At 49.4% G+C, this 25,738-nt stretch overlaps 2 protein-coding genes and 2 long non-coding RNA genes across 6 annotated transcripts in view; 2 read left to right on the top strand and 2 right to left on the bottom strand.

Moving 5' to 3' along the window:
• The window catches only part of SLC67A1 (solute carrier family 67 member 1), a 66,957-nt gene extending 62,212 nt beyond the window's left edge, over window positions 1-4,745 (bottom strand). Inside the window, exons 1-3 of the mRNA XM_084520627.1 lie at window positions 4,619-4,745; window positions 1,619-2,236; window positions 1,289-1,547 (exon numbers count right to left, since the gene is read on the bottom strand). The gene's annotated coding sequence lies outside the window, so the exon portion shown is untranslated. The remainder of the gene's footprint in view (window positions 1-1,288; window positions 1,548-1,618; window positions 2,237-4,618) is intronic.
• Window positions 4,746-6,228: 1,483 nt separating this feature from the next.
• Window positions 6,229-7,853, top strand: CDKN1C (cyclin dependent kinase inhibitor 1C). The gene is made up of 3 exons (XM_084521550.1): window positions 6,229-6,816; window positions 6,931-7,057; window positions 7,159-7,853. The coding sequence occupies exons 1-2, from the start codon at window positions 6,348-6,350 to the stop codon at window positions 7,050-7,052; spliced, it is 591 nt and encodes a 196-aa protein (XP_084377676.1). The 5' UTR covers window positions 6,229-6,347; the 3' UTR covers window positions 7,053-7,057; window positions 7,159-7,853.
• An 8,680-nt stretch (window positions 7,854-16,533) lies between these two features.
• Window positions 16,534-25,738, top strand: part of LOC311437811 — a 79,087-nt gene continuing 69,882 nt past the window's right edge. For all 3 annotated transcript variants that reach the window (XR_014693725.1, XR_014693726.1, XR_014693727.1), the window contains exons 1-2: window positions 16,534-16,665; window positions 18,060-18,232. This is a non-coding gene — a long non-coding RNA (uncharacterized lncRNA). The remainder of the gene's footprint in view (window positions 16,666-18,059; window positions 18,233-25,738) is intronic.
• Window positions 19,225-23,502, bottom strand: LOC311437810. The gene is made up of 5 exons (XR_014693724.1): window positions 23,405-23,502; window positions 23,257-23,301; window positions 20,943-21,223; window positions 20,512-20,822; window positions 19,225-20,437 (listed from the first exon to the last, which is right to left on the bottom strand). It is a non-coding gene; the product is annotated as an uncharacterized lncRNA (long non-coding RNA).

Raw genomic sequence — 25,738 nt, 5'->3', positions numbered from 1 at the left:
CTAGGCCCGCTGAAAGAGATTTTCCTACTTGTGCAGAATCAGACCAAACTTTACATGCTGTTGGAGAGGGCTGGAATAGCACAAGAGTAGCTCACCTGGAGCTATGCTCTCTGCTTCACACAGTCATTTTCCAGAGCACACAATTCTCAACATCAAAGTCTCCGTGCACTAAAACTAGGACCCATCATAGGCCTTTCCCAGAAATGAAGCAAACCCTGCAAATTTGCAATCCAAGCAGGTTCAGCACCGGCCCTGCCAAAGCAGTGGTGGGACCAGAGCATTTTGCCAATACTCAGGTATTTGAAACAAAGAAAAAAGGTGCTGCTGCAACAAGTGGCCAGCTTGTTTTCCTAATGCCCAAGCAGACAGCAGTAGGATTATCTCCGTTAGTCCCTGTAAGGGAGGGTGCTAGGAGGAAATTCCCACTGCCTTCCTGTGTTGACCAGGTGCTGGAGATTCCTATTCAAAGGGACACCAATCTCCTCTGCAATGCTGCCCAGACTCTCTCCTCCTAACCGTCAAGATGAAACAAGAAGGATTTAATCATTTCCACTCCTCTCTGCCCAACACAGCCAGGACAGCATGAAGGATTATACTCCTCCTGAGTCTCAGCAATAAATCATTTGCCAAAAATCCATCCAGCTCCACACAAATGAAGCCACCACTGCATCCCCCTTGCTGGAAGCATGCTCAGAAACCATGGACTGGCTTAGTGCTTGTGGTACGCCAAGAAGAAAGGACCTAGATTAAGTTTGCTATTGGGACTTTTTCCTTCAGTCTTTTGCATCCAGCTCCTCTGCTGCTTTTGCTGTTAGCAAACACATTTGTTTCTGACTCACTCAGTTATGACAATGTTTGAGAACACGGTTCATGCTCTAAGTATTTGTACCACGTCAGTCTGAAATGCCACCACGTGCCACCGTACGCACAGGCTTTGCTGTGCAGAGCACACGCTTATTTATAAATAACCAGTGCTCATTTATGTTCTTCCCAGGACAGAAACCATGCTTGTGTTGGAGATAAGATTCTCTCTTTGACTTTAAACAACATGGGGAGACTCTGTGCAGAATATGATACTGTGTGACTTGACCAAGAGAATCATAATGTTCTTGCTGGCAAAGCTGCCTGCTGGAGGACAGCAAGATACCTACTAGCATCGGGGCAAAAGCCTGCCTTTGATTGCACCTTTGTGAAGCTGTTTCACCAAGAGCCAATTACAACATGACATAAGCGTGTTTATAGTGCTATGCCAGCTACAATTAACTCCCTGCCCTATCTGAACACATACCATACTGCGGGCAGGGCAGCCTCCGTACAGTTAGACTGGCTGCAGGAGGAACATGATGGACTCCCCCCTGGGAGCCCACCAACCCACTCCCTTGCAGGTTCACCGCCGGCTGTGTTGTACTTGGTCCTTGTTCAGAGCCTGCAGCAACGTTAACACCAGGAATCCACGAGGCAGATTACAAAACGATCACTTCTCGAGATTAGGGAAAGCTTCAGTGCCGCGTCTTCAGAAAGTTACTATGCTGAACACAAACGTAAAGCTGTAGGCGAGGAGATAAATTAATTAAAGAATTGCATACGGGAGGCCAGGGGGTGGGGGGAATTATCTCACCTCGCTGCGTCATTGCAGGCTATCTCACAGCCCATCACGGGGATCGGAGGGAGCGGCAAACAAGAGGGAACCCAGCCTGGGGAGCTGGACGACGTGCACCTTAACCTCATTTTCACAGCTTGAGCTGAAGGCATTCTCCCATCCAGAGGTCTTGCCAAGGAGTCAAACAGGCTCGGAAAAACCTGCGAAACCTAGATGCGGGTGAATTTGGCTGCCATGCATTTTGGTACCCTGGCAGTTCCGCACGCTCCTGACAGATTTAAGACCCGCAGCCCCTGCCAGAGCCCACCCGGGCACCTGGCACCTCCGGGGGGCAGCGGGCGTCTCTGCCGGGCCGGCCGACATTAGAGGGCACCATTGCCCCGTGCATCGGGGCCAGCCCGGGCACGGTCAGGCTGCATCTTCCAGGGCTGGGATTTTTTTTTTATTATTATTATTTTTTAATGTAGGTTTTGTTTCCTTTAGATGTGGCTGAGATCCATCTGAGGATACTCCTGGTGTGCTTCCTGCTCTTTCTGGGCTTGTTTTTTTGGATCAGGTACTTCCTGCAGGAGCTGAGGCCATGAGTGATCTCCTTCAGCAGTCATGCACAACTGCCAGCATCGATGTAGCATCCACCTAAGAAACAGTACATTGAGAATAAAACTGGGGTAATAGACCCTCCCCCAGTACAGGAATTAGAAACAACCTATAGAAGCATAAAATATCCCTAGTTGGAAGAGAACCAAAAAGCTATTCTAAGAGTGCTATTACCATGGATCCACTATGAAAAGCAAAGGGGCAGCAGCACAGCAAGGCTAGCTTCTTCCCAGAGCCAAGAAGAAATTAAAAAAAAAAAAAAATGGGGGAGGGGGAAGAGGGGAATTAAGTAAAATTAAATAAAATAAAGCGCTTTTCTGAGATATGAGTGTTTGATTGATTTTGAAAATTCAACAAGGAACATACAGCAATCTAAACTGAACAAAACCATTTTTTTCAGCATTTTTTCAGGGTTTTGTTCAAATTATCCGCCCACATTTTAACCCCTGAACTAGCATGTTTCTGCCTAGCTATCAAATCAAATAACTTGACTTTTTATTGCTGTTCTGAATGTACGTGGGCTTTAATAATTCGAAAGGTCGCTTAAATGGTAAAAGAGCCCAGAGCAGAAGCCTTGACAGCCTGCACTGGCTTGGACTTCAGTTGTGGCTTATTTAAGCAGAACTCCAAAGTACCACACAAAATTGCCACTGGTATAAACGCAAAACTGCAAACCATGTGTGATCACATGCATAGTAAAAGAGAATTGCACGGGTGATAAAGTACTAGTGTTTACTTCTCTGCATCTCTGCTAGAACCATTATCATATGCAACAGCTCCTGAAGTGAAGCAAGTACATTTAGACTGCACTAAATTAATTCTGAGTTAACCATTATTAGGTGTATAGGACAAAGCTCTGTTTAAGGAACTGAGATGGGACCAAAGTAGAAGCCTTGAACCCAGAACCTGGGTCTGTTTGTCTGGCAGTACTTCAAGAACTGGACCATTCATGCAGGAGATGCTGAGACTCCAGCAGATGGAGGAGTGTCATGGGGATGTGTTTGCTTCCACCACCCCTCTACTGTGAAGAAGTTAAACTGCAGCTCTACAATCACCAGCCCTGCCAGAATGACATTACAGGAGGTCTCTGATTTGTTACCTTACTAACACCTTAACATTACTCAGTGGGCTCACTTGCTTCTCACTCGTTTTGCAGCATGAGGACCTTTCCTCCCCTATCTGCCAAGGCAGCAACCTCGGCCCTGGCTCTGACGGCCACCCTGGACTCCTTCCAAACAGGAACAAACACAGTAAACCTCCTGTAGTCACAATCCTTGCAATGATATACAAGCCATAAAGGAGCTCGCTTTCCTTCCCTCACCCTCCAAAACAGAGCAGCCAGCAGGAATACATACTCAAGTCATTGTTTTCTCCAACATCAGCAGATATGGTTCTGGGTATGCAGAGCTAATCGGCCTTTTTGAGCAAAAATGCTTCATTCTTACAGGCATTGTTCTAAGCGTAATGATGACTCCTCCACTCTACACTGGAGTGGGAATTTCCAAAGAAGTGAATGGGCCCTTGGGTAAGGCTTTGTGGCTCATGTTGGGTAAACTGCTCATCTAGTGGCTCATACCATATCCCTCTGGCCTTAAAGTTCACAAACTCACTAAATTTACACCACATCTCTGTGCAGACAGCACTCCCTTCATGCGCAAGCTAGATGCTCATCTTCCATGCAGAAGATAAGCTCAGACACTGCCAGAAATGGCAGCTGCGAGCAGAAAGTCCCCCCCATTGTCACCACCAATGTAATATTACCAGACACACACACACACACACACAAAATAAGTAAATAAAATCACGTCAAAGAGATGGAGAGCACCAGGAATGAGGAAGATTTTAGTCCACCAGACACTAAAACCTTGAACTCGACCTGCATTACCTCCCAGGTGAGCTGGAAGGCAAAGCAGCCTCCCACCCGCGGTAACCCCTGCAAACACTTTCCTGCTAAAAGCAGAGCTCCTCGCATCCCTCGAGCGCTACGTAAATATTGGCTAACCTCCGAAAATGCTTTGGAAGGCCTGAGACGAAGGTTTTCAGAGCGCACGCCCACATCTTGCAAATAGCAGGGAAGTTTGCTCGCTCAGCCTCTGTCACAGGAATGCATAAAACCAAGGAGGCTGAAAACAGGAAAGGCGTCCAGGAGGACCACAGCAGGTTAGCAAGGGCTCCTCACAAAGAGCTCCTGTCTGCAGGGACTCGACCACCACCATTTTGCTCTGACTTGAATAGAGAGCACTTTTTCAGCAGGTTTCCCGCTCTGTGCAGTTTATTTCTAAACCCAGCCCGCCCCTTTGGGTGGGGAGAGGTGGCTCAGCTGGACATGGTGCCATGGCCAACGCACTCCCCCGTCACAAGTAGCATGGTTCCTTGCCTTCTCTTCTTGCCCTGGCCTGACCCTCGCTGATCCACACTCACCTACCACCCATTCTTGGGAGCTGCTCGGGCGATATCCCTTGGGCCAGAAGACCTCCTGGGGGCCGCTTCAGGAAGGACACTGTGATACTTCCACATCAGTCTGGCTCACACAAGAAACCAAGAGTACCTGTTGAGACACACCCAAACAGCTATCTTAAAAAGTATAAACGCCTTCACCTGTTCTAAAGCACCTGTGCTACTGAGTTGTGAAGTGAGTGACCTGGGGCATGACCCACAAACCAAAGCGTGCCCAGAGGACCTGCACCCTGAACATGTTTGTGGTGTCGTCTTCTCACCACTGCAAAGCTACAGACCTACAGAGCTCTGCCTGAGAGCCCTCCTGCCCCCACAGACATCAGAAATGATGTTGGGAGACCAAGCTCACCGTGACATTTCAAAGCCTGGGTGCTGAAAGGCCCCTCCCTGGCCTCATGGGTCCCAAACTGGGGACACTACGGGTCCCAAACAGGGGGCGCCACTGGGCCCTGCCACTCCTTGGGAGTGAGGCTTAAGATGTGGTTGGCAATGGCCACAGACACAGGGAAAACAGTGCAGAGGGGCAAAGGGCATCTTGGGTACTTATCTTCCCTCCTTGCTCGCAGAGGGGGCAAAGGGCATCTTGTATACATATCTTCCCTCCTTGCTTGCAGAGAAGCTCACCGTGGCACCGAGCCTCCGATGATGGTGCTCCAAGCCCAGTCTTGGCACCGTGTCCAATCATGCTCCCTCTGCTCCCCCCTTCCTTTTGCGCTCCCCCATCCCAAAACAACAAAAGGCAATGACTGCAGTGACCTGCAGAAAATGTGAAGTGCAAGCCAGCTGATCCGTGGCAACACAATAGCGAGATTAGTTCATCTGCAGTGAACAAACATGTATTATGTGGGTTTAAAAGTTAGGAGAGGAAAATGCTGTGGTTTTCATGTATTTCTATTCAGCGAGGCTGCGACTTATTACTTCCATGCAGCCGAGCAGTCCTATTTTTAAAAATAGCCCTCAGCTTGTTTTGAGATCTGCAAGCATCCCGCTTTGTTTTGCAGCAGCGTAATAAAAACCCCGAGCCGGCAGCGGTCCCACTGTCCTCCCCCCCCCTCCCCCCCCCGCGCCCTACGGATGCTGCAAAACGTCCCCTCGGGGAAAAGAAAAAAAAATAATAATTAAAAAAGTAAAAAGGCTGAAACATAACGATGATGCCACAGACATACACACACACACCCCCCTCCGGGCTGGCAAGGCAGGAGGGAGGGGATAAAAACAAGCCCGAAAATCGCCGGGGAGGCGGCGGCGGAGCCGCGGCCGGCGGCAGACAAAGGCGGCGGCGGGCGGGGGAGCTCCGCGGCCGCCCCCCCGGGGCCGGGCCAGCGCCGGGGCCGCCCCCCCCGGGCCGATGCGGCGGGGCCGGGCCGGGCCGGGCCAATGCGGCCGGCGGCGGAGCGGCGCTGCCCGGCGCAGCCAATGGAGGGCGCGGGCAGGAGGGCTGCCGTCGGGGGCCGGGGGGGCGGCGGGGGGGCCGCCGCCAATCGCGGCGGGCTGCTGGCAGGGCAACGCCGTGCTGCTAATGGGTGTTTTGCTCGGCCTCGAGGGGAGCGGGGTTTAAAAGCGGGGCGGCCGGGGGAAGGGGCTCAGAGGCGGGGAGACAGGGCTGCGGGACGCGACGGGACGGGCGGCGAGGAGGAGCGGCGGGGGGCCCCCACGCAGCCAGCCAGCCACGCACCCCCCCCTCCACGCACCCATGGCCGACGTGCATCTCTCCGGCCCCCCGGCCCTGGAGCGCCTGGCGGCCCGACGGGCGCTGCTGGCCGGCCACGACCGCAGCGCCGTCTGCAGGAGCCTCTTCGGGCCGGTGGACCACGAGGAGCTGGGCCGGGAGCTGCGGAGCCGCCTGCGGGAGATGGGCGAGGCCGACCAGCGCCGCTGGGACTACAACTTCCACACCGACACCCCGCTGCCCCCCGCGCCCGGCCGCTTGCGGTGGGAGGAGGTGGAAGGCGGCGCCGTGCCCGCTTTCTACCGGGAGACCCTGCAGGTGGGGCGCCGTCGGGTCCCCCTGCGCCGGGCTCCCCCGGCACCGTCGCCCCCCGCCGCCGGCAAGGGGGCTCCGGGGGCGTCGGGGGGGCGGCTGAGCCGGGAGAACCGCGCCGCGCCCCCCGCTCCCCGCCGCCGCGCCGCCAGACGGAGCAGCCCCGCCACCCGCATCACAGGTGCGTGCCCCGACGGGGGGAGCGGGGAGTTGGGTTCCCCCACCTTTTTTTTTCCCCCCTGGTGTACCCCCTCCGCCTTGCTGACGCCCCCTCTCTCGACGTCCCCCCCTCCAGATTTCTTCGCCAGGAGGAAACGGCCGGCGCAGCCCAAGGCAGCGACCGAGCGCCCCCCCGGCTGCGCGTCCCCCCCCTCCGCCGTGCCGGCTGAGCAGACCCCCCGCAAGCGGCTCCGGTGAGCCAGGTGAGGAGCACCCGTGGGGGGAGGAAGATGCTCGGGAGTGGGCTTCCTACTAATTTTCTTACCCCATCATAATTTTTTTTTTTCCCCGTCCCCCCCCCTAGATTTTTGCACTACGGCACCCACGGGACAGGCGCGCAGCCCCGGGGGCGAGGCGCCCCCCAGGCACGGCCAACTGGGGCCCCCCCGCCCGGCCCGGGCCCCGGAGCGGAGCCGGAGCGAAACCGGAGCGGAGCCGGAGCCGCAGGCGCAGCGCCCGGCCGCGCACGGAGCAGTGTTACCGTACAACTGTGCAATGTATTACGTTCTATATAGAAATGTATTATGCCTAATGTGAGTACACTGGTCAAAAGTGTAAAGCTTTAAAAGTCATTTATATGAAATGTTTAATCTCTGAGCTCTCAGTGCAAGAAAAAAAAATGAAAAGGTGGAGGAAAAAAGAAAAAAGCAAGTGTATATTTGTACAAAAACGTTTTTTAAGAGTTATACTAACTTATATTTTCTATTTATGTCAGAAATGTTGATAACTGGTTGACATCCAATAGTCATTTTTTTTTCTTTTGGTTAAGCCAAAGGGCACTATATTTGCTTTTGTTATTTACAAAATGTAAATTTATTTTTATAGTGGGATTTTTTTTTTGCATTCACAAGATGTAGTTACGAAATCAAAACATTTTTTAGACTTTACTTGAAGACAAAACTGTTTTAATGGTTCCTGAGTTGGTTTGTACCACTGTCATTGCAAATAATGCCACAACTTCAAATAGTAATAATAAAAAAATCCAGGAAACCCTTGCAATGCTGCTTGGTGTGTGCTGTGCAGATGTCCCGGGGGGGTGGCTGTGATCAGTGGGGCCCAAGCCCGTGTTGCTCCATGCATTGTGGCTGCATCCACACCCCCCTGTGCTCAAAGCTGCCCCTGGTTGCTGGAGGAAAGGAGTTGGTGGCTTGTGAACATATGTGTGAGCGCTGCTGGAGTTAACAAAGTGAGATGGGGAACATGCACCCCATAGAAGCCCCAAATTCAGCCTTTCTACACTTGTTTTTCCCTTTTCCTCTTGCCAAAGCTGGCCCCAAGACCCCTCCAGGGTGTGGAACTGCCCCACACTAAGGGGGGAAGAATGAGGGGTGGGCACAGACCCTCAGCAGGCTCTGTACGGGGCAACCCTTGCAACCTGCATGTCCCCACCCCAGGCTACTGTAGGGAAAAGCTTCCCCATTCCTCTGGTCTAAGCCCGGCATTAATTTTGAGGAAAATCCTGTGATTCCAGCTATATGTGTAAGTGGGGAGCAGAACAGCCACCAGGCAAAACACATGAGCACAGCACCTGGTGCTGGCACAGCTACGCACTCCTGTGCAGCTCATGGGGGTCACCCCTGGGCACGCGCCCTGAGCCCCATGCTGGGGGGTGGGGGGGGCAACCACCCGCAGGGAGCCCGATCCTGGCCGCAGGTGGTGCCGGAGAGCAAAGGAGGGGAGCGGCTGGCTGGATTTGTCCCTTTTAAGCCCTAGGAGCTGCGCGATGATGCCATTTCACGGAGCTGGGGGGGATGAGAGGGGGGCAGCCAGGAGAAGAAGGGCGAGGGTTTAACCCGCATCAGTGCTCCCTGGCCCCCGCAGAGCTTGCCTTTGCCCCCCCGTCACGGCCACGAAACGCTCCCGGCTGTAAAAGTAACATTGATTACCTCCAGCTCCATGATCGCTTAATCAGAACGGGATTATTTTACGCGCCCGCATCAGTGGCCGCTGCCTCAATACGATTTTCCCCCCTCTTTGAAAAGAAAAATAGCTTTTCCCTTTCCTTCTGAAAGCCAACAATACCCGGAGTGAGGCAGCTGGATCCTCCAGGATTTATGGGCTTTTCTCTCGCTTTCATGAAAGCAGGTGCCTTTGGGACCTCCATTGTCCCAGCCCCCCACTCATAATAGGACTTTCTGCAATGAAAAAATCCCCGCTCCGAGCTCCCAAATACCTCGGCCGCAGGAGCCATGCCGAGGTGTCCCCAGAGCATCCCAGCAGAATGGGCAGGGGGCTGTCGGGCCAGGCGAGGAGCTCTGGTGCCTGAGCCCAGCCCCATGGGATGCGGGGCAGGAAGGTGTGCGGCCGCCCCGCACCCTGCTCCACCCAGCCCGCCTCGCCCCGGCACAAAGCACACTGCCCCTATTCTTTTGGCCTTTGTAGCCATATGGCAAATCCATGTAGACACAGCCAACATCCATTTATTCAGGCACATAATGTCCCGCAACAGGGAACAATTGGAACTTTGTTTGCTTCTATTATTGATGCGAATGGGCGACAGAGAGAGAGAGAGAGGGGGGAAAAAATCATTTAACTATAAGAGATATCCAGCTAATTATGAACCATATGTGCCTATAGTTTCAAAGCAATCCAATGAAGTTCATTTTAAATCTAGACTACTTTATTAGTACTGAAGACAGATGTCTCAACAGTACATGCATCAGAGGAAACCATGTAAAGAAGTTCTTGAAATATTTAACTAGGACTCATTCATTGTCAGAGGGGCTTTAAAGTGCCCTTTATCATGAGAATGCATAGGCAGAAGCGGAGGGAGGCTGCCCGTTGTTACGGCCAGCCCGCTTACCCTTGAGTGAGAAATCCCAAATCCCACTCTGGATTTCACGATGGGGGTATTTTTTGGAAAGGATGCAAGATATCAAGGGTCTAGAAGGAGCAAGCTTGCAGCTCACTGCAGCTACAAAAAGACAGGTCTATATCTGAGCTGCTTCCATCCTAGGCTGAAGCCAGCTATGTTCTCAGAGGAATAACCTACCCCAAACCACTGCTCCCTCTCCAGGGGATGAAAGCTGCACATTTGGGAGACTGCTGCTGCACTTCCAAGACAGGAGCTTTAATGCTGCGAGACCTCCAGAGCTTTGTTTCAGGCAAGCATCTCCCAATGCAAACCCCGTGGTGCCTACCTAAGCAGGAGACTGAAAGGGAAACTCATCAGGAGAAAGTCTTTTGGACCCCCTTTACCCCCAGGAAATGCAATTATCAGCAAACAACTTTGGCAGAAAGCTTGGCGCTATCTTTATGAGCACAGCAACATCTACCAGTAATTAAGCCACTTCAGTTAGATGAATGCAACATATGGTTGATGCTGGGAATCATTCTCCTGCCTAGCCACGACTTTTCTTTCTGGGCCAAAACTTGTTCTATTATCACTTAGAATAAACAAAAAAGCTGCTTTCCACTTCTTGAGCAAATATTTGTCTCTAATGAGCATGAGGTGTAGGTAACAGGATGGGGGAAAATGGTAATTTTTAAAGCATAATTTCCTACATTCGAGTATAGAAATAAAATAAATCCACTAAATGCTTAATTCACTTACAACTGGTTGTGTTTGCTTAGTAGACCCGGGCAAAGGACACACGTGAGGGGGTGAAGAAATTGAATTGACCACATTTAAGCAGAGAACCAGAAAGTAGTAGTGCATGCATATAGGTACTAATGCATACATGCCTCCCTGCCAACAGCCCGTACCCCCTCAGAACTGTTCTGTACATGCTTTCAGAACAAACCAGACCCAAACACAATCCCAAAATCTTTGTAAGATAAAAGGATAGAATTATATCTGCTATTCTGGTTAACACTTACTAAACAGATGAGAAAGGAAGATGCTAAGCAGTTTGAAGAGCTGCAGTGGCCATAAAACCTCTTAAGCAGGCCTGGCTACAAGATTAAAAATAGCTCTAATTCATAGGCACAGGACAAACACAGTTTTGGAGCCCTATTCCCTGTCAGCACAGCCAAGCCTCTGTTCCAGGAAGATTGGAAACCAGCAGTCGTACAGCCTCACATCTGCATCTGTGGTGTCATGGGGACCCAAGCTGTGGGGACGCAGGGACAGCACTGTGCAGCATGTGGGTTGGGGTAAGGGGGTGCAGGTGGAGCAGAAGCAGGGCTACGGCTGGTTTAGGTTCCGCATGTGTTTTTGGCTACATGAAGAGGAGAGCTTGGAAATGGTTGGCTATGGAGCATCTCAGACCAGAACTCAATTATTCACTTCCATCTCTCTTTATGTTGGTTCCCCATCATTAAATAGAGATAACAGCACTCACAGCTTATATATTAATCCATTCGTGTTTGAAAAGCACTCCAATACTACAACGAGCTGCACAAAATAAATCCAGCAGGGAAATTATTAATGTCTTTGGGCAGGGCTTGAACAGTGCGAAGTTAATAAGACCCAGCACTGTCCATTGAATGGAGAGAAAAAGCCAAACTGAGCAACTGCTCATTAAGCGAGCACCGTTCACCCTGTGCACTCAGTGCGATCATTTAATTAAAAAGATTTTATCATCATGCACAGACACAAGGGGGCAGAGCCAAAGTCTTCCCTGGTCCTTGCCGTTCCTGGTTTCCCTTCCTGCAGCCCTGAGCATCGCTCACCCATCCTCTTGTGTCATATGTGGCAGCAAATGCCACATTTAAAGTTCAGCCCTGCTCTGCAGCACCTCAGAGCATTTCTCAGGTGCCACCTAAAAAAGAAACCTTAAAACATTTAACATCTCTCTCCCCTCCCCCCCCCCAGTCTTTAACACTCAGAAATCACTACATGAGCTTTGACAAGGCTTTTCACTCTGCCACACCCCCATCCCCACCGACTCTTGAGGCGGGGACTGGGACGATCTCCCAAAATCACGCATATGCAGCACCACGACACCAGACTCTGGCTCCTACCACCCTTTCCACGACAGTAACCCTGGGAACTCTTCTCTGTGCCCAGCCATGATGTGAGGCAAAGAGGTTTTTCTGAGAAGGAAGATGCTTTGATCCCAGATATTTTGGAGTGTTATTGGACAAGAGGGACAGGAGCATGCAGCCCTGCCTGCATGCCACTTTGTGACAACATACATGCAAGCCTTTCACCTCAAACACAAACAAATGAACCCCCAAATGGCCCCCACAACAAATTCACCAACACCACCTGGTCCCATTTTTACATTAAAAAAAAAAAAAAAAAAAACAACACAGGGAAGCCCCTGCTTGGGTCACATTAGACAGCTCGAGACACACAAGGAAACAAGTCCTACAGCAGTTCACTCTGGAAAACAATGAGCATGAATTAAGCTGTTTTCATACATTCGAGGGTAATTGGTTTAGCAAAGTCTGTTTTCCCTTGGACTTTCATTCAAGAAGTTTTCAAAGGTGGCTCTAGTTAGCACAGCTTCAGCTCTACTTAGGCTGTGCAGCATCCCATCCACCACCTGTGGGTCCTCAAAGCTTTGGGTGACAGCTTGCAGGTTTTGCTCTCTCACAAAGGTAACACCAAAATCTTCTGTGAACTTCTGGGGGTCTCTCGCCTGCCCCTCCCCCCCTCCCCCCATCCTTAGGCTAAACCCATTTTTGTTTCACTAACCAAACAAGCCAGGATACATATTATTCCAAAGAGGGATGCCCATATTTTGTGCTAAGACCAAACCTTTTGTAGCTTTCAGCCAGAATTTTGTGTTTTGCATTTTACACCTGATGTCAGACCTTAGCGGTGCCACCAGTCTGGCCAGTTTAAAATGCTTTCAACCAGTTAAAATGAATCCAGGAGGCACAGTGCTGGAGGCATGTTATCAGTGAAGACTTTGGCAGTGCTAGGTTAAGCTCTGTGTACCAAAAGCTAGGGATGCACCCAGCAATGCTCACCTTAAAGCTCCCATAAGCATCAGGGAGAGCAGTGAGTGCTGGTTTTCTTCCACAGTCTGGGATCTGAAACAAAGCCATGAAGTGATTTTTCCCTGAATCACCCATAAAAATCAGTGGCAGAGCCAGATCTTAACCCCAGCTGGGTGCCCAAGCCCAAGGAGTGCAGCAGGTTACTGAGTATTGCAGGGTTTGACAGCACTGGGGGGGGAAACACTGTTATTTAATTTGCACAGGGGTGGCAAGAGGCATGTTCCTGACACAAAGCCCACCCCTCTGCCAAATTTCACACCCCCCTTCCAGTGCATAGTAGGGGGAACCCCAGCAGCAAGCAAGAAGCCCTTCTCCCCATCAGCATCGCTCCCAAGCTGGGGCACTTCTCCAAGAAGCAGCCTTTTTACAGTGTAAATAAAATAAAAGCTGCAGTTTGTGCTTACTGTCTGGCCTAACGCACTTTCAGGCAGCAGCAACCATCTTTTTGGGGCAAATTGGAGAGATATTTGGGGATAACTTCCATAAAACCACTTTTACCAAACACCCATAAAAAAGTGCAATAATTCCCTCTGATAATTCCCTTATCAGAGGGAATTAGCTGCAAATTAAAAGAGGACGTGCTGAGGGGTGTGTGTTTTATGCCTGCCTGTAAGATTTTTGAGGACTTGCTACAAAATTCTCTTTAGACTGTTAATCTTACCAAATATAATAAAAAAAAAAGGCTTCATCTGAGATCTATTAATGAGCAGAGAGAAAACAGAATTTATATTGAAGCTTGATCTGTATTCACTGAACTGTTCTGTCAGAGACACAGGAAGGACAACAGGGAAGAAAAAAAAAAAAAAAAAAAGCCTTCCCCAGGTACTGTATTTCCCTGTAATTCAGCTGTACAGAGGCAGGATGAGTACAGCCTGAGGAGAAATACTGCAAAACATCCGCATGGACAGAGTTTTTCTTGACCCTGCGGAATATAATGGGAGATAAAGAGGTTGACCATTTTGGGAGGAGGATGCCTTCATTTCTCGACGTGACTGTAGATTATTTCGGCTTCAGAAGACAAGAATGTCCCTTTAACATCTGACCTGGCCTTTATTTAAGAGCAGCACTTCACGGTTCAGGAAAGACAGACAATTTTCTAATTCCCAGCTCTGCTGGAGGCTGAGGCAGCAACTTCCAGACAGGACACCTGCTAACACTAGAGAAATGGCATTATTATGTCTACAAGTTTACAAATCTGAGGATCAAAAAGCCTTTGCTTCTGCTGCTACTACACAGGCCAAGGACGACGACTTCTTCAAAACAGACTTTCAGAGGTTTTTCTCCCCCCCCTCCAAGAAATGGTTTCTTTTTGCTTTCAGCGGATCAGTTTCCACGTGAAGAAGTCAATAGGCAAAGAGTTTCCTAAGTTTCAGTGGTGTGTAGCAGAAAGGGGATTAGACCTGGGGCCTTTTTACTGGCAAGCCTTTAAGCAAATAAATGTTCTTGAATTCTTAGAGAAACAAATCTAACTTAAACAGAAAGCCAGAATATATGGGATTTGCCCCTCCCCGACTTGAATTTAAAAGTAATGGAAAAAAAAAAAAAAACGGGGAAGAGAAATAATTACTAAAGATCTAAGGGATACTAGGGCTAAGTCTTTGTCCACAGTAAATGTACTTTTATTTTTTGCTAGTCATCCCAAGGGGAATGCCTGTTTCCACCTACTCACTATGAGTTGTCAAGCACCAACACCCCGTGCAATGCAGTTGTTCGCTTATACCAGCTCAGGTCAGTCCAGAGCTATGATTCCCCAGCAGTGACAGAGGCAAAAAGAGATCTGCACACACGTGTACACACACACACAATTACTCAGACTCTATACCTGGTACAAAAAAAAAAAAAAAAAAAAAAAAAAGGCATCACAGAGCTCCTTACCCCACAGTCCCAGAACTGATGCCTGAAGTTTCTCTCTTAAGGAACAAGTGAATCACAAAGAGTAATTCTTGGTTTAATGAGCATTTTTCTTAAGCACCAAAAAAAAAAAAACAAAACCAAAAACAAAACACCATATATATTATCCAAACCTCAAAAGCTTAAAAACCCTGATTGTGTGCATACACACATATCTATATATTTATAATACCTGAGAGCAGCCCCTTGTTCCAGAGCAGCTCCAGGTGCCTACAGTTTGCCAGCACACAGCACACCTGGGTCAGCATTTGTGGGCTGGCTTTAATTAAGCCAGATAACCACGGGTAATTAAGGCAAAGCAGTTGGCTAATTTGCTCCGAAGTCAGCAAGGGAACAGTTAGCATCTTGCTCTAACAAACTAACCATAAGGAAAAAATAAAGCATAGGCCTGTAAAGGAGCACAAAATGATAACCTGTGTGATAAGTTTGTCTCTCTGCACTGTCAAGCAGCTTTTAAGACTTTTCTAACCCTAATATGACTTAACATACACCTCCCTCTTCCCCTGCAGGCTTGAGGGGGGGAGCTGTGCCCAGTCCCGGTCCCCATCCCACACTGCCCGGTGCCCTCTCAGTCACCAGGCCACCGGTGGCACCCGCATCCCACCCACACCAACACTGGGTTTTGGGGAGGAAAATCCCAAAAGAGGGGATGATAAGGGACACAGCTTAGTGGTGGCACTCAGGCCAGGTGGACTCTTGGACTCGAAGATCTTCAAGGGCTTATCCAACGTGACCAATCCTATGATTTTCAGCCCCAATCCATCTTTACCAACCTACTGATGGTAAGGAAAGCTCATTTTCCCATCTTCCCAATAAGATGGATTTTCCTGCCTGCATTTGGGCTTATTTCACTCCAAATCACTCAAGGAGGAGAAGGCTTTGCCCTTTTTTCCCCCATTTTTTTTTCTATTTTTGCCCATTTTTGGCTGGCAGGACGGAGCAGGGCTGCGAAGGGAGGGAGCGGGGAGGCCGAGCTCAGGCAGGGATTTTAATCTGATCACTTCCCTGTCAAACTAATCCCTGCCTGACTCGGATCGGACTTTTAGAAACGTGCCTGGAAACCAAAAAGCAAACCTCATTTGAATGAAGCACACACTCCGCGGCCCCCATCTGCAAAGGGCCGCAATTAAATGCAAAAAAAAAAAAAAAAAAAAAAAAAAAAAAAAAAAAAAAGAGAGAGAGAGAGGGAGAGAAAATTAGCATTTTCCGCGGCCATCTGGCATGAGGAGCAGGCGATGAGGAACAAAAGGAGATTTAGGCAAAGGGGAGAGGCGAGTGTGCCATGGCATTGACCTGCAAATGAGCCTTTGTGAGCGAATTAAAGCTTCCCGGACCCCCCGGGACACCCCAAAACAGGCACCATTACAAACCATCCGGACAAAAACCCACTCATCAAAATTGTCTGCGTTTGGCGGGGGGGGGGGGGGGACTGCATTTAAATCCGCACCTTGCCCGTGTCCCCCCGCTGTAATAGGCGCTTAATAGCGGCTGGGGGGGCACGGCCCCCAGCGCTGCTGTGCCGGGGGGGGGAGGGGGGACACACATTTGGGGATGGATTCGCTTCCAGATGCTGCTTAGTGAAATCCGGGGGATGAGGGATAGGGTCGTTTGAAGGTGTATTGCAAAAATTAATCGGTTTTCTCCCCTGGGGAAAGGGATAATCAAGGATGCAATGGGCCAAAATGCAATGGGAAACTGTCAGGGATTGAGCTTTTGTCATTTCTGCCCCCCCGCCCCCCGGGACTCTTCCCTTTAAACTGGGGAAGCTGGAGGATTTCGGAGTGAAAGCAACGGGTTGGGCCCGAAAAAGAGAAGGAAAAAAAAAAAAAAAAAAAAGCCAATTCCCCCCCCATCCCTTCTCCATAGAGGGAACGAGGAGTGAAGTCGGGGGCCAGCTGGGGGAAGCTTGTAGCTGAAACGTGTTCCTTTTATGAGGCTCCCCCCGGGGCCAGCCCCATTGTAACCCGCCCGCTGCGTGGGCTCAGCTGCAGCCCCCGGCCGCCGGCAGGTACCGGGGGGGAGGGGGGGGCAGCGCCGGGGCTGTGCAGAGCCGGAGGGGACTGCTGCTGGGGGTGGGGGGGAGCCTGTGCACGGCTGCGTGCATGTGTGTGCATGTGCGCGTGTATGTGCGCGTGCATTTGTATGTGCGTGCGGGCTCGTGCATGCATTTGCGCATGCATGACTGTGCGTGCACGTGTCTTTGTGTATGTTTGTGTGTGCATGTGTGTTTGTGCGTGCATTTACGCGTGTATATGTTTGTGCATGCGTGTTTGCGCACGGGCACGCGTGCACGTGTGTGCGTATGCATGCGTTTGCGCGTGCATGTGCGCGTTCATGTTTGGGCATGCATATATGCGCGCGTGCACGCGTCTGCATGCATACATGCGTGTGTGCGCGCTTGCTCCTGCAAAAAAAAAATATAAAAAAAATACGGCGCGCGTTTCTGCCCGCGCACCTCCGCGCAGGTGTGCACGGTCCCGCGCGCGGGCAGTGGCGCGGGGGTCGCGCCCGCGCGCGGGAAGAGGCGCGCGCCCCCCCCCAACCGTCCCCCGGGGCTCGCGGCCGCTCCCGCCGGCGGGCGCTGCCTGACGGGAGGGCGCTGACGGGAGGCTCGTGGCCGGCGGTGAGGGGACGGCGGTGGGACGGAGCGGGGAGTCCCCCGCCTGGTCCCGCGGGGCCCTTCCCTCCATGAGGGGCCGGGGGGGACGCGGGGCACACGCACGGTGCCCCCGGCAGCTGGGGGAGCGGCAGGGGTTTGGGGAGGGGGCGTCCTGCAGCGCCAGGTGACCGCTGGCAGCACCCCACCCCCCCCGCTTCGCCGTGTGGTGTTTTGCACCCCCCCCCCCCCCGGGGGGGGTTTGCAGGGTGAGCCGCAAGGAGAGGGGGCGGTGGGCACGGGGGGGTCGGGAGGGGGCTGCCACCTCCCTGAGACCGGAGGTGAATAAATTATGACCGGGCGAAAACGAGAACAATGTCTGGGAGTGAGTGTTTGCTAGAGAGTTACTGTTGTGGGCTTTGAAATCAATTGATACATAATTAGATTCCTCAAGAGAGGACAAACAAGGGCCACCATTCACCGGCTCCTTCTCCCACATGCATCCCAACGAGAGCGCAGGCTGCAGCCGAAACCAGCCAGCCAGCATTCTCCAGCACTAAAAACATATTCTGGCTTTGGGTGTTCATTTAACAAACAGATCCTTGAACCTTGCTTCTGTTTGCAGTTTATTCCGACCATGTTTCTTTGTGCTCAGTTCATTAAAACATGTCTCTTTTGAGATCTATTTTTACATTTCAAGAATCCAGTATTGTACTTTTTTTGTGGTGGCAGATGGCCCTAGACATCCAAGCATAAGCTCTTTCCTGCTTTTTTTTTTTTTCTCCCCCCTCCGCCTTCTTTCTTAGGTCCTTTCTATGCTGCTCTCGAAGCCACAAGCAGCAGCAGCCGTCATCCATCCCCTCCTGCGAGGCCTGGGCCAAGCTCCCACAGCTCCTGCCTATGCATTGAGTGGAGCAGGAGCAGAGCAGAAGTGGAACAGGAATGAAGCAGGAGCAGAGCAGACGTGGCTTTCCATACGGTAAGAGCACTTTGCACCTGGCTGCATCCCGGTTGGGTATCTGGCACACCAGCCGCCTTCACATCCTCACCTTGCATTTCCCACCCATGACTGTTTTTGTGGTGTCCCGCCAAGGGGCTTTGTTAGCTGGTGGGGTTGAGGTTTATCTTTCAGAGGGAGGGGAAATGCTAGGTGCTACAGCCTGGGCACACAAGGGGATTCCTAAAAATAAAGATCTGCGTTTGTGGAAAAGTGCTCTGAAGGAATGGGGAAAAAAGTATATAGCAATTGGAAAATACATGGTAAGAGTTATTGAACAATACAGCAGCCACCCCGGCCAAGGAGGCCACCTAACTAAGGCAACGGCTCAGCTCCTCCCTCTGCCCCCACGCTTGATGTACAAGCAACAACCACTTCAAAACCTGTTATCAAACATGAATCTGAGAGCTGCAGCCATTAGCAGAACTCACGTCAGATATGAATAGGATTAAAAACCAAACCAAAACATGCCAGCATCAAGACAAAGAAAGCTCTCTCAGGCGTTACAGACCCGTCTCTTAGGTAAGGTGCCAGTCTGTACTTTAGCCTACAACAAGCTGGGTGTCTTGAAGGCATTACAAACAGCATGACAAATTCCTGCATCCTGTTAAACACTGGGATCTTCAGGAGGAGGTAAGGCAAAGCTGACACAGGAGATGTTTGGAAAATTAGGCAGAGGTAAAGCTGTCTCCTTTATAGTAAAATGAAACAAAACCTGGGAAGTTTTCCAGCAAAGATGTTTGGTTGGATGGATACTAACCAAAGCAGAAGCGCTCAAACACACACATACACAAGAATCTATTTTATGTTGGTACAAAGGTGTTACATATTTATGTATGTATCTCTGCACGTGCATATGCCATATCTGGGGTTGTGTGGTTCATTGCTTCACCTGGGTTAAGCAACAAGCTATGGGCAGAGCCAGCTGAAGCTCTTGGTCAGTGCAAGCAAGACTGAGTTTTGCTGCTCCATGGATGGGGTGCACCCATGCCCACGTAGGCTGCTGATGGGATGGGGTGCCCTTCCTTCATGCCTGCCCCAGTATCCTGGTCTTGAAAAGTCTCTTGCTGTAAATAGTTGCCCCCTTCGTGTCCTGAACCAATCCTATCTACTGGCAAACTCTAAAGGAGGAGAATGTGGATTAGAGTTAGCTTGAAAGTTGTCCCATCCACTGCGGTAGTACAGCCTAGAGGTTCCAGAATGCATCTTGTTGCCTTTCTGGTGAATCAGGACAGGAGGTTAATGCACACAGCTTGCTGAAACAGGTTTCCATTGCAGCTGCAAGTCCCCTTATGCTGGTGGCCCCAGCAACAACAGGGAGTGGAGACAGGACCACCAGCCATTCCTGGCTGGATACACAAAGTGCTTCAGCTGCAGCAGGGGGATTCAACCCAGGATGCTACTGCAGGCTCCTCCGGGATGAGCCTGTTTCATGTTTGCCTCATGTCAGCCTCCAAGGAATCCCAGGTTTCTAGGAGTAGGCAAGAGGAGAAGAAATAATACAAGCTCCTTCCTTTCCCTTCCACGGGACTTCCCTTAACCTTCATCTGATGGGATGATGCTCACAAGTGAAAAAGTGGCAGAAGAGATCTGTGCTCCCGTGTTAGGAGCTATTGCCACCTTGATGAACACCTTGGGGCTTCTGTCATTTAGACACTGTTCCTTTTACTGTCTTCGAAGTGCTTCCTCCCTCCATCCTCCACATTCAAAACAAGCATATAGGTGGAGAAGGCACGGGAATGGGAAGAGCCTTAAAGCTGCCAGCTGCAAGCAAAGTCTTGGAGAGGTCAGAAAAAGCACTATGTAAACAGAAGTAGTGAGCAGGAAGTGCTCACAGGGCAGGGAGTGTTTTGGGCTTGTCAGGGGTGGGGGTGGGAAGGGGAAGTCTCTGCAGATCCAAGCTTGATTCATCTTAATCCTCTTCAAAAAACATCCAGGCCTTTCCAACACCTGCTCTTTTCCTTCACCATCATCTTTGTTACTGCTTGTCTTGGTTATTTGCTTGAGAGTATATTAGACAGCTCTAGAGCTTTTGCTGGTAGAAGCATGAAAGCAGAGTCAAGGTGGTAGACATCTACTACTAACTCACTCTCCCACAGGCAGCACAGTCCTCTGCAGAGACCAGCCAGTGGAAAGCTTTTAAGAGGAGCTTAGGGATATCTGGAATTGCCGTTTCCTCCCATTGTACTGCAGATTAGATAAGGCACGAGGATGGGTGAGGAATATAATCAAGGACAATGGACACCCCAATGTCACATCACTTATCTGTGCTGCTGCCTGAAGGTCTCCCTCCTCCTGCAGGCTCCCCCAGGCCAGGGGCTCCCAGTGCAGGTGGAGTGGTTTCCCACCGCCCTGCGAGCCTGGGGTTCTGGAGCAGCAGCTCTGGGGTGGGCTCTGTCTGCAAAGCAGTTGGTCCTTTCTGGGTGCTGGATGCCTAGGTACAGAAACCAGCCTTTTCTTCATGCAAAGGGGAGGCTTCAGCCCTGCAATAGGAACTGCCCGCATCATGTTGCAATGTGAAGTGATGCACACTTGTCTTTGTGCTGATTAAAGCCAGCAGGAAGGGCTAAACCTGGCAGGTGGTGAAATGGGAAGAGATATGACTCCTTCATTTGCCCCAAACTGCCCAAATCTACCCAAACCACTGCCGGTGGGGAAAAGGGCCACAACACCACTGTGTCATGTGTGTCACCTCTGCTGGTTCCACTGCACCAGAGCCCCTCAGCGCTGCCCCAGACACGCTCTGCACAGCATGGGGCGCACACCACTGAAAGCAGACACAGGAAGGACCAAAATTCTCACTGGCACCAGTTCAGCACTGCGAGGGAAAGAGTATCACCCAAGGGTGGAAGAGGATGGGGGTCACCACCCTGGGTTTACAGGAGGGGGGCACATCTTGTAAAATCTGTGCTGCAATACACACACACACACACAGGCTGTCTGGGATTCAGGCATTCCTTGCACAGCATCCACCTGGAAAAGCAGAGCGGAGCAAGATAAAAAAAAAGTGTTGATCTCCAGCATAGAAAAAATCATCAGTTGAAAAATGACAACAAATCAGTCCATTTCTGAGACACCTGGACCAGAGCTACCCACCAGGGGCTGAGGAGGCACTTGTCCAACCCTGGTGAGATCCACCTCCAAGATCAGCGCTGAGCCCAGCATAGCTAATGCTAGCAACACTTATAAGATGCTAAAGGGGGAGAGCAGATGACACCAGAGTGGGAAAATTCAGATGTCTGAGCTGCTCCCCTTCTCACAGTAGTGGGACTTTTCAACCAAGTTGTCTAGCACTGGGACCGCTGGTATCCAGTATTGTGTTTTCAAGGCAGCACTGCAGAGTCAGTTTTCCACTTCATTAATTCTGTACAACATGCAGCTAGACCTCAGGTACATTTTTAGAACCATGAGTTCCATCTGTATCATCAGGCTGAAGAAAGCAATAATGAAAGGGTGCTGACCCACTTAATACCTGAGATGCTTATCCATGCAGTTGGGCTAGAAACTTCAGTTTCTTAAAGTTTGATTTCTATTTCACTAAAATATATATTTATTTCATGTAAGAATAAACTGAGATCTTTCCCCATGTCGTCATCGCACCTGTTCCACCCATCCCAAACTCCTCCAAGCCCAGACTGCTGCAATTAGAATGGAAATCAGTGAGTGTTTTAATTGGCCACAATTATGTGGCATGTTTAAATCTCCAGTGATAACAAGGAGAACATAATGAATAACCTTGATGATTTTTTTAGTTGAGCATGTACTGCTTTAGTTTTATTGCACAAAGAAAACACCTGAAGTGATTTTAAAATGAGTATAATGCTTAAAACAAAACAAAAGCACATGCACACACACACAAAAGCCAGGAAGTAATAGTAAAATTAAAGCATTTCAATTTTGATTTTTGAATAGATTTAAATACTGTGAATGTCATGTTAGATAACATTTTATTAATAAGAGTTGATGTACATGTAATTTGGCCAAAGAGAGGTGGCAGAGTTGTTCCAGGAGCAAGATCTACCATTATACAAAATCAAAATGTACTATTTTTATGATGAGTATTTAGTTTTAGTAAAACAAAAACATACAGAATCTCAGACTGGTAAGTGCAGGGGAAAAAAAAGGATTGGGGGAGTATTTAAACGGGAGACAGAACTGAAACACTGGTAAAAGCTACTTGAATAAGCCTATAAAAGATCTAAAAAATATCAGAAAACTAGTGAGGCCAATGCTAGGAATGTAAAGAAGGAAGATTTAATAAAGGTATTTAAGAAATAAAGGGCAGTATTGTGGCAGCATTTAGAAAATTTGGGTGCCTCATGGGGTTTCTTTCAACTAGTCCTGGTTTTCAGCTGGCTGGTGCTTTGTTGTTGCCAAAAATCTATCTTCAAGAGGGTCCAGGCTGGGTTCATTGAAACAGAGGGACCTAACATTGCTGATTAGGTATGGAAAACTTGACTTAAGTTGTTTTTGTGCTGCTGAATATGGAAACGGAGAAAAAAGGAAAGCAAATGAAATAGCAGTGAACGAAGCTGTGGAAGAGGCAGCAGTCTCAAAGCAAAGGGGAGTCCCAAGCAGGAGGAGAAACACAGAGGTTGTGAACAGAGAGACTGGGGAGCAAGTGACTGATTTGAAGAAGGATGTGCCAGGGAACTGGCCGGATCCCAGCTTGTCTCCTTTTCTGAGGGATGGCCACCCTTAGCCCTGCAGCTGCTGAGACTGTTCCAGTACACGCAGCATTCCACTATCAGTAGTAGCTTGTAACATTGGTGTGCCTGCTGGCAGGCACAGAGCACAGTTCCCCTGCACAGAGCACTGGGTTAAAACCTAGCTGCGTGCCTGTTGGTAACATCAGGGATGGCAGGGCTTCTTTGAGGGCTCAGAGCATGATGCTTTTCATTTGTGATTTTTGCCTGGTACAAGGACTGTTTCTCGGCTAGGAACAAACCTACTTAACTAACAACTCCAAAATATACGGCAAGGAAAATACCATCTTAAGCTCTTACCTGCTTAATCAGAAAGAGAAGCTGATGAGGTGGTTTGCAGACTCCCTATAGGTAAACACAGAAAATTTACAACAATGACATCACCACACCCTAGCCAGATGTCCCTCCATCCTCAGTTTCCTTGGGAGAGTCTCTGCATTGCCATTACATAGGACAGGGTCTTTTTCCAAGCTTCCTCTCAGAGAAGAAGCAAGCAGAGCTGGCAGAGGTTCAGGTGCGGAGCTTTATTCATGGGGCTGCTCTTCTCAAATTGCTGGCCATACCGCATCTGTGAGCATCCCAAATCTAGCAAATGGCACAGCAGTGCTCACAGGCTGCAAGCTGAAGTCAATTACATGCCAGGTGCACGTGATAGAGTTATTGCTGGCCTTCAAAATGCTTTGCAATCTGATCACACTTCCCAGCTTTTTGTTTTTTCTTCTTTTCTCCCCAAAACAGAACTAATAAGCTACTTTCTGTAACAAAAAGCTGCGACTTTCACCTACTCTAATGGCTTCAGAAGCTGTGACTCTTAGAAACAAATCACAAGATAATCATAAGATCACAAGTAATGGCACTGCTGCCATTTTAAACATCTGTGTCTTTGCTGCTCATAGCTTAAATACCATTAATTTCAGGGTGTAGCATAATATCTAGCAGTGAATTGGTGTGGCAGGCCAGTTTCCAAGGAGACATCAACCATCATCCTACCATTTTTGTAATCAGAAGAGCACTAAGCACAGCTGAGCTCCCACTGAACCCAGTTACAAGACTTTCATCACTTTCAACAGGAGGTAAAACAGGCTGCGAGGAACTGTGCATGCATGTGATCTCGATGAATCCTCATTACAATGATAGCAGAAAGCACCTGTTTATTTTATGTGTGACCAGCAAATGTGTGCTTCTCTTCCAGTGGATGCACAGGGGAGATGGAAGAGAAACAGTCCTTTCCATTTGTTTTTCATCTAACAGGAATGACCAACGTGTTCAGTAGCTTTCGATCCTGACTTTTCAGGCAGAGTTAAGCTGTAAGTGCCACCAATACCTCAAACTAAGTCCAGAGGAACAGGAAACCATCATCGTATAGTCCTAGTGTCTGTTGTTTTCCCATATGCTTGGTAAAAGGCAACACGTTTTATTGTAGGTGGGACCCAGCCTTCTGTATAAGCCTTTGCTGAACATATTTTACAAATCCACATATAACAGACAGCCTGCCTGTAACCAGCATAGAAATAAGAAATTGTTACAGACAGCTTATTCTCCAGATAGGTCTGTAGCTGTGTTTTCTATGGCTATTTTCCTAAACACGTGCCATTGTCTGCTTCAGAGGCAGTGGATGAAGGACAGCAGCCTGACCTCTCCTGGCAATTACTGCTTTTCTACAGTGAGATTCTTGGAGGCTGGAGCCTGATTTGTTCACCATAAGTACTGATTCCCCATAGCCTCTCTCATCAGCTGTGGGGTTTTGCTCTGTATTAAATGTTCTCTTTGCAGAGCCCTTATTTACAAAGGCTTTGCTGGCACAGTGAAACTGCTGCCCAAAAATTCAGCATGAAAACAGTTTCCAGGAATCATCTCTTCAAGCACTGTACTATTGGAATGATCTTCCCCTGTGCTCCCCTACAAAATGCGCAGCCAAATTCATGCCTGACGTAAGCCATCCAAATCCATGCTGCGCTGCAGAGCTGTCCAGTGGGTTTATCTCGCTGTGCACGTGATGCACGTCTGTTCACTTCATAAAACTCCCTTCCATTCCTGGAATTGTGAAACATACTTCATCCTTTCCTGGAATACCTGTATTGGTAGGCTTATCCAACAGCTTTAAATACATACCTTCATTTTGGTTACTAGGCAACTTTTGGTCCCACAACAGAGCAAACCCCATCCTTTTTTCAGTTGTTTTTGTATTTACGCAGATGGGTTACCTTGTCGTGACTTGTTGGTTATGACAACCAGCCACAACCAGAGTGAAATTTTAATACTTTTTTTTTCTTTTTTTTTTCCCTGCATATTAATCACAGCCAGGCACTCTGCTGGTATTTTAGGCAGGACAAGCGCCTAACTGCCTTGTTCTCACGTGGGCACGTGCATGTGTAAGCAGTTTCCAGGTCTTTGGTCTGCAGGACAGGAAATCCTCTGCAGCCCAGCAGTGGGAGAGGCACAAAGTGGGCAGCGGGGGGAGGACAACAGCTATATACGTATAGAAATAGAAATCAGAGTTAAAGAGATGCAAAGGCTTCCACAATTCAGAAGAGATTTTATCTTTGGCATACAATGCAATTTACAGTTTTGGCTGCACGCTTTCCAAAACAATGACAGACACTCCTCCGGCACGTCTTGCTTTCTGCTCATTTCTCTCTCTGCTTGGATCGTTCACCTAAAGGGTTGTGACCCATATTTCCACTTCGGCTGTTATAAAGGGTTATTTTGACGTGAGTGCCCTGGCTTGGCTCTGTTTCCACACGAGCAAGCTGCTGTTTCCGGATGTGCTGTAATCAAGGCC

This window comes from Aythya ferina (genome assembly GCF_964211825.1).
Source record: "Aythya ferina genome assembly, chromosome: 5".
NCBI classification, from domain to species: Eukaryota; Metazoa; Chordata; class Aves; order Anseriformes; family Anatidae; genus Aythya; species Aythya ferina.
This window is presented reverse-complemented; position numbering and strand designations above follow the sequence as displayed.